Source organism: Oncorhynchus kisutch, linkage group LG1 (genome assembly GCF_002021735.2).
Source record: "Oncorhynchus kisutch isolate 150728-3 linkage group LG1, Okis_V2, whole genome shotgun sequence".
Taxonomy (NCBI): Eukaryota; Metazoa; Chordata; class Actinopteri; order Salmoniformes; family Salmonidae; genus Oncorhynchus; species Oncorhynchus kisutch.
Window position 1 is genome coordinate 3,719,111 of NC_034174.2, and position 9,037 is coordinate 3,728,147.

The 9,037-nt window shown below is 40.9% G+C and overlaps 1 protein-coding gene across 1 annotated transcript; it reads left to right on the forward strand.

Moving 5' to 3' along the window:
- The first annotated feature begins 1,958 nt into the window (after positions 1-1,958).
- On the forward strand, positions 1,959-2,941 carry LOC116375941 (E3 ubiquitin-protein ligase RNF186-like). The gene is made up of 2 exons (XM_031834948.1): positions 1,959-2,503; positions 2,838-2,941. Exons 1-2 carry the CDS (start codon positions 2,175-2,177, stop codon positions 2,911-2,913), a joined length of 405 nt encoding a protein of 134 aa, XP_031690808.1. The 5' UTR covers positions 1,959-2,174; the 3' UTR covers positions 2,914-2,941.
- The last annotated feature ends 6,096 nt before the right edge of the window (positions 2,942-9,037 follow it).

Sequence of the window (9,037 nt, forward strand, 5' to 3'; positions counted from 1 at the left end):
CAGAAAAATAACCATTAGAAACCAGCAGAAGACTTTGACAAAGATCCATCAGTCTCTTGTTCTGGTCCTTTAATGATAGGAATTCATTTGTGAGATACACCCACATTTCCTGCCTAATTATTTCACGTGAAATTGTATGTTTCGTTCATGGAATATATTAACCTGCTTCGCAGGCGATTTTAAAGAACAAATGTTTGGTGGTTCTTTATACTTAGTGTTTGTTTGTGTGTGTCTGTTGTGCGTGCGTGGCACTTAGCTGACATGGTGAATAGACAAGCGTGTTTCACCTGGAATTTCCAGTTGAACAAAAAGTAGAGCCGTCATCAATTGTCAATTCAAAAACAATCCGGTTTCAACAGGGAGACTGTTTTCTAATTGACTGGTTAGGGGGGTTGTTTACAAGGTTTCCACTGAATTTGTGACTTGATTTTATTAGAAACATGTGACTTTAAAACTAAAACAACACAGCAGCCTGAAACTCTCCTGATTGGTGTTTCATTCATCCATCAATTCATCAGATGTTTATGGTAAAACAACTGGATAGCCCACTCACTCATTAACACCTGACATTTCCATGGAGTCCTGGGATCCATACACACTATAAAAAACCTCATTCACAATATACAGGTAAACAATATACTGTAAGATAAGTGAGTCATTAAGGGGTCATAGGAGAAGTCCAACAAACTTCTTCCATTGAACTGTGTCTCTTATCTAGAAGAGATAACGCTTCCATTGAACTGATTCTGTACATTAACACTTACAATAACCAGGCACGTACACAGAGAGGGGTCTACAAGTCCACAGGTAGGATCTACAAGTCCACAGAGGATCTTCAAGTCCACAGAGAGGATCTACAAGTTCACAGAGAGGGATCTACAAGTCCACAGGTAGGATCTACAAGTCCACAGGTAGGATCTACAAGTCCACAGGTAGGATCTACAAGTCCACAGGTAGGATCTACAAGTCCACAGGTAGGATCTACAAGTCCACAGATAGGATCTACAAGTCCACAGATAGGATCTACAAGTCCACAGATAGGATCTACAAGTCCACAGATAGGATCTACAAGTCCACAGATATAATCTGCAAGTCCACCGATAGGAACTACAAGTCCACAGATAGGAACGACAAGTCCACAGATAAGATCTACAAGTCCACAGATAGGATCTACAAGTCCACAGATAGGATCTACAAGTCCACAGAAAGGGTTGTACAAGTGCTTCCCCCGCTCTAGTGAAAATTCCCCTTCAAATATTGATCCGTCATAAACTGGACTTACACTGAGTGACCCAAACATTAGGAACACCATTTGTACACTCAGTCTATGTCAAGGAAAGAGCATGTGTTCTTAATGTTTTGTACACTCAGTGTACGTGCCATTTGTAGACATAAACACCTGCCCTGAAAATGTCAATACACGGCCCTGGCAATTCTCCTGAAGTGTCCTACTATGCAATAAAAGTGACCTAGAAGTGTTTAACTCATTCCATGGAACATTCCTGCCTCACCTGAGAGTAGAGGAGGTGAGAGACCGCCCTTTCTGGGAAAATAACTGAATTTAGTCTCCTTCCCTAAAGCTTAAAATAAGAGCACACACACTCTTCTCTCTCACACACAAAGTTTTGTCGTAGGATAGTTGGTCGCTGTGCTGAAAATCTTCCAGAAACTGTAAGTAAAATATTGTCTCAAGATAATGATAAGTGAAAAGGTTTGTCTATATCTGATAACTATGGATGTTATAAATGTGTGTGATATTTTTCAAGATATTTTTTTCTTCATGGCTTATCAGAAAAACCTGACAGCCTGTTGATTTAAGATACGTTATCACATTAGATATGTTTACATAGTGCCAGTGATGAAGTCACTGAGTCTAATTTAATTTAACATCTTAATGTCTTTTGCAGGTTCCTGACCTACGCTCCTAAGCACAGATCTAGGATCAGCTCATCCTCGTCAAATCCAAACCAGGACCTTAATAAACCACAAGGGGAACACTGACCTCAGACCAGCGTTTAAACCCCACGTCTTCCTGCCCAGACACTGACACTCCGTCCAGAATTCCTCTGGACTCCAGCTGTCCATCCATCCATCCGTCCATCCATCCATCCGTCCATCCATCCAGCCGTCCATCCATCCATCCATCCATCCATCCATCCACACCCCAGCCAGCCATGGGTCTGATGAGCGAGGACATGGAGTGCTGTGTCTGCCTCCAGCCCTACTCTCGCAGGGAGAAGATCCCTCGGATGCTCCACTGTAAGCACACATTCTGTGGGCTGTGCTTGCAGGCGATGTCCAGGCTCCAAAGCGGCCTACTGACAGTCTGCTGCCCCCTGTGCCGTTGGATCACCTGCACCGAGCCCAGCCTCACCCTGCCGGGGTCGCTGTGGGTTAACACTGAGATCTGGGACCAGATACTAGACAGACAACAGGAAGAGGAGGAGGAGGAAGAGTGGAAGGGAGCTAACAGACAGACACAGACCACTACACAGTACACATGGTGAGTACCCCAGGCAAAGGTGGATGGATTGATAGACTGATTTAGAAACCTGGAGAAACCTTCCTCTGTTCTCTGATCTTCCTAACATTTAGTTCTGTCTCTTTTGTTCTCTATTTCTGCTCTCTCTCTCTCCCCCCTCTCTCTCTCTCTCTCTCTCTCTCTCTCTCTCTCCCTCTCTCTCTCTCTCTCTCTCTCTCTCTCTCTCTCTCTCTCTCTCTCTCTCTCTCTCTCTCTCTCTCTCTCTCTCTCTCTCACCCTCTCTCTCTCTCTGTCTCTCTGTCTCTGTCTCTCTCTCTCTCTCTTGTTTATTTCCCCCTTCTCTCCTGTCCTCTAGTTCTCCATCAAGGCATTGTGGCCTGAGGCTCAAACTACAGAATTTCCTGAGGAGGATGAAGCACAATGTACTGTAAACCGAGAAGACGAAGAGCAGAGAAAAAGAAGACTGGATTTTCCCAATTCAGAGTAGGAGATACTCATTGAGTAATGAAGCTAATTCATAAAACAGGACCAACTGGTGATTTTCCATAATGAAGCAAGATTGAACCAATTATTCATATGCTTTGTGTTTGGTTGACTTTGGGTGTAATGTTCTCAGTCAACTTACCTGGTAAAATAAGGGTTCAATTATAATATTAATAATATAGGATGGATAGGTGGAGGAAATAAAAAATAAGATATTAAATGGATTGAGGAAGAAAGAAAGATAAAGGAAGTTATGAATAGATGGAGAGACAGACAGACAGACAGACAGACAGACAGACAGACAGACAGACAGACAGACAGACAGACAGACAGACAGACAGACAGACAGACAGACAGACAGACAGACAGACAGACAGACAGACAGACAGACAGACAGACAGACAGACAGACAGACAGACAGACAGACAGACAGACAGACAGACAGACAAGACAGACAGACAGACAGACAGACAGAAGACAGACAGACATAAGATAGATAGATAGATAGATAGATAGATAGATAGATAGATAGATAGATAGATAGATAGATAGATAGATAGATAGATAGATAGATAGATAGATAGATAGATAGATAGATAGATAGATAGATAGATAGATAGATAGATAGATAGATAGATAGATAGATAGATAGATAGATAGATAGATAGATAGATAGATAGATAGATAGATAGATAGATAGATAGATAGAAATGTACATATTTATGCTTATTTATTTTCCCTTGTGTACTTTAACCATTTGTACATTGTTACAACACTGTACACTGTACACATGTGTATAATATGACATTTGTAATGTCTTTATTGTTTTGAAACTTCTGTATATGTAATGTTTACTGTTCATTTTTATTGGTTATTTCACTTTTGTATATTATCTACCTAACTTGCTTTTGCAATGTTAACACATGTTTCCCATGCCAATAAAGCCCCTTGAATTGAATTGGATAGAATAGATAGATAGATAGATAGATAGATAGATAGATAGATAGATAGATAGATAGATAGATAGATAGATAGATAGATAGATAGATAGATAGATAGATAGATAGATAGATAGATAGATAGATAGATAGATAGATAGATAGATAGATAGATAGATAGATAGACAGACAGAGGGGTGAAGGTTAGAGACTGTGTGCTGTACAATGTGTGCTGTGTACAATACAATATACTGTGATCAATGTTTATAATAATGTTTAATGATTTGATAAAAGGTGTATTACTGCGTGAAGGAAGTGGAGGTTCAGTATTTATTATGACATCATTTTAGAACAGCTTTAATGTTGCAGATTGTTTCTTTTATCAATGTAATTGTCTGCATCATTTCCAGTCCCACAAACCAGGGATGTTGGATTTGTTGATCCTCATTGTACATGTTTAATTCATCTGTTCTGTTTGAAGAGCAGGTTTTTTATACTGGAATTATATTTATTGGTTAATAAATACATCCACTTTAAAATAACCCTGTCTTAGAGTTGTGAAATTGCATATTATATATAGACTGTTGTCTCCTCATTAGGGTCTATATAGACTGTTGTCTCCTCATTAGGGTCTATATAGACTGTTGTGTCCTCAATAGGATCTATATAGACTGTTGTCTCCTCACTAGGACTATATAGACTGTTGTCTCCTCACTAGGACTATATAGACTGTTGTCTCCTCATTAGGGTCTATATAGACTGTTGTCTCCTCATTAGGGCCTATATAGACTGTTGTCTCCTCACTAGGATCTATATAGACTGTTGTCTCCTCATTATGATCTATATAGACTGTTGTCTCCTCATTAGGGTCTATATAGACTGTTGTCTCCTCACTAGGGCCTATATAGACTGTTTCTCCTCATTAGGGTCTATATAGACTGTTGTCTCCTCACTAGGGCCTATATAGACTGTTGTCTCCTCATTAGGGTCTATATAGACTGTTGTCTCCTCACTAGGGCCTATATAGACTGTTGTCTCCTCATTACGGTCTATATAGACTGTTGTCTCCTCAATAGGACTATATAGACTGTTGTCTCCTCACTAGGGCCTATATAGACTGTTGTCTCCTCATTAGGGTCTATATAGACTGTTGTCTCCTCACTAGGACTATATAGACTGTTGTCTCCTCACTAGGATCTTTATAGACTGTTGTCTCCTCATTAGGGTCTATATAGACTGTTGTCTCCTTATTAGGGCCTATATAGACTGTTGTCTCCTCACTAGGATCTATATAGACTGTTGTCTCCTCATTAGGATCTATATAGACTGTTGTCTCCTCATTAGGGTCTATATAGACTGTTGTCTCCTCACTAGGGCCTATATAGACTGTTGTCTCCTCATTAGGGTCTATATAGACTGTTGTCTCCTCACTAGGGCCTATATAGACTGTTGTCTCCTCACTAGGGACTATTTAGACTGTTGTCTCCTCACTAGGATCTATATAGACTGTTGTCTCCTCATTAGGGTCTATATAGACTGTTGTCTCCTCATTAGGGTCTATATAGACTGTTGTCTCCTCACTAGGGCCTATATAGACTGTTGTCTCCTCATTAGGGTCTATATAGACTGTTGTCTCCTCACTAGGGCCTATATAGACTGTTGTCTCCTCATTAGGGTCTATATAGACTGGTGTCTCCTCACTAGGACTATATGGACTGTTGTCTCCTCACTAGGACTATATAGACTGTTGTCTCCTCACTAGGACTATATAGACTGTTGTCTCCTCACTAGGATCTATATAGACTGTTGACTCCTCATTAGGGTCTATATAGACTGTTGTCTCCTCATTAGGGTCTATATAGACTGTTGTCTCCTCACTAGGGCCTATATAGACTGTTGTCTCCTCATTAGGGTCTATATAGACTGTTGTCTCCTCACTAGGGCCTATATAGACTGTTGTCTCCTCATTAGGGTCTATATAGACTGTTGTCTCCTCACTAGGACTATATAGACTGTTGTCTCCTCACTAGGACTATATAGACTGTTGTCTCCTCACTAGGACTATATAGACTGTTGTCTCATCACTAGGACCTATATAGACTGTTGTCTCCTCACTAGGACTATATAGACTGTTGTCTCCTCACTAGGACCTATATAGACTGTTGTCTCCTCACTAGGACTATATAGACTGTTGTCTCCTCACTAGGACTATATAGACTGTTGTCTCCTCACTAGGACCTATATAGACTGTTGTCTCCTCACTAGGACCTATATAGACTGTTGTCTCCTCACTAGGACCTATATAGACTGTTGTCTCCTCACTAGGACCTATATAGACTGTTGTCTCCTCACTAGGACTATATAGACTGTTGTCTCCTCATTAGGATCTATATAGACTGTTGTCTCCTCATTAGGGTCTATATAGACTGTTGTCTCCTCACTAGGGCCTATATAGACTGTTGTCTCCTCATTAGGGTCTATATAGACTCTTGTCTCCTCACTAGGGCCTATATAGACTGTTGTCTCCTCATTAGGGTCTATATAGACTGTTGTCTCCTCACTAGGGCCTATATAGACTGTTGTCTCCTCACTAGGGACTATATAGACTGTTGTCTCCTCACTAGGATCTATATAGACTGTTGTCTCCTCATTAGGGTCTATATAGACTGTTGTCTCCTCATTAGGGTCTATATAGACTGTTGTCTCCTCACTAGGGCCTATATAGACTGTTGTCTCCTCATTAGGGTCTATATAGACTGTTGTCTCCTCACTAGGGCCTATATAGACTGTTGTCTCCTCATTAGGGTCTATATAGACTGGTGTCTCCTCACTAGGACTATATAGACTGTTGTCTCCTCACTAGGACTATATAGACTGTTGTCTCCTCACTAGGACTATATAGACTGTTGTCTCCTCACTAGGATCTATATAGACTGTTGTCTCCTCATTAGGGTCTATATAGACTGTTGTCTCCTCATTAGGGTCTATATAGACTGTTGTCTCCTCACTAGGGCCTATATAGACTGTTGTCTCCTCATTAGGGTCTATATAGACTGTTGTCTCCTCACTAGGGCCTATATAGACTGTTGTCTCCTTATAGGGTCTATATAGACTGTTGTCTCCTCACTAGGACTATATAGACTGTTGTCTCCTCACTAGGACTATATAGACTGTTGTCTCCTCACTAGGACTATATAGACTGTTGTCTCCTCACTAGGACCTATATAGACTGTTGTCTCCTCACTAGGACTATATAGACTGTTGTCTCCTCACTAGGACCTATATAGACTGTTGTCTCCTCACTAGGACTATATAGACGGTGTCTCCTCACTAGGACTATATAGACTGTTGTCTCCTCACTAGGACCTATATAGACTGTTGTCTCCTCACTAGGACCTATATAGACTGTTGTCTCCTCACTAGGACCTATATAGACTGTTGTCTCCTCACTAGGACCTATATAGACTGTTGTCTCCTCACTAGGACTATATAGACTGTTGTCTCCTCACTAGGACTATATAGACTGTTGTCTCCTCACTAGGACTATATAGACTGTTGTCTCCTCACTAGGACCTATATAGACTGTTGTCTCCTCACTAGGACTATATAGACTGTTGTCTCCTCACTAGGATCTATATAGACTGTTGTCTCCTCACTAGGACTATATAGACTGTTGTCTCCTCATTAGGGTCTATATAGACTGTTGTCTCCTCACTCGGGCCTATATAGACTGTTGTCTCCTCACTAGGGACTATATAGACTGTTGTCTCCTCACTAGGATCTATATAGACTGTTGTCTCCTCATTAGGGTCTATATAGACTGTTGTCTCCTCATTAGGGTCTATATAGACTGTTGTCTCCTCACTAGGGCCTATATAGACTGTTGTCTCCTCATTAGGGTCTATATAGACTGTTGTCTCCTCACTAGGGCCTATATAGACTGTTGTCTCCTCATTAGGGTCTATATAGACTGGTGTCTCCTCACTAGGACTATATAGACTGTTGTCTCCTCACTAGGACTATATAGACTGTTTGTCTCCTCACTAGGACTATATAGACTGTTGTCTCCTCACTAGGATCTATATAGACTGTTGTCTCCTCATTAGGGTCTATATAGACTGTTGTCTCCTCACTAGGGCCTATATAGACTGTTGTCTCCTCATTAGGGTCTATATAGACTGTTGTCTCCTCACTAGGGCCTATATAGACTGTTGTCTCCTCATTAGGGTCTATATAGACTGTTGTCTCCTCACTAGGACTATATAGACTGTTGTCTCCTCACTAGGACTATATAGACTGTTGTCTCCTCACTAGGACCTATATAGACTGTTGTCTCCTCACTAGGACTATATAGACTGTTGTCTCCTCACTAGGACCTATATAGACTGTTGTCTCCTCACTAGGACTATATAGACTGTTGTCTCCTCACTAGGACTATATAGACAGTTGTCTCCTCACTAGGACCTATATAGACTGTTGTCTCCTCACTAGGACCTATATAGACTGTTGTCTCCTCACTAGGACCTATATAGACTGTTGTCTCCTCACTAGGATCTATATAGACTATTGTCTCCTCACTAGGATCTATATAGACTGTTGTCTCCTCACTAGGATCTATATAGACTATTGTCTCCTCACTAGGGTCTATATAGACTGTTGTCTCCTCACTAGGATCTATATAGACTGTTGTCTCCTCACTAGGATCTATATAGACTGTTGTCTCCTCACTAGGATCTATATAGACTGTTGTCTCCTCAGTAGGGTCTATATAGACTGTTGTCTCCTCACTAGGATCTATATAGACTGTTGTCTCCTCACTAGGATCTATATAGACTGTTGTCTCCTCACTAGGATCTATATAGACTGTTGTCTCCTCACTAGGGTCTATATAGACTGTTGTCTCCTCACTAGGATCTATATAGACTGTTGTCTCCTCACTAGGATCTATATAGACTGTTGTCTCCTCACTAGGATCTATATAGACTGTTGTCTCCTCACTAGGATCTATATAGACTGTTGTCTCCTCACTAGGATCTATATAGACTGTTGTCTCCTCACTAGGACTATATAGACTGTTGTCTCCTCACTAGGATCTATATAGACTGTTGTCTCCTCACTAGGATCTATATAGACT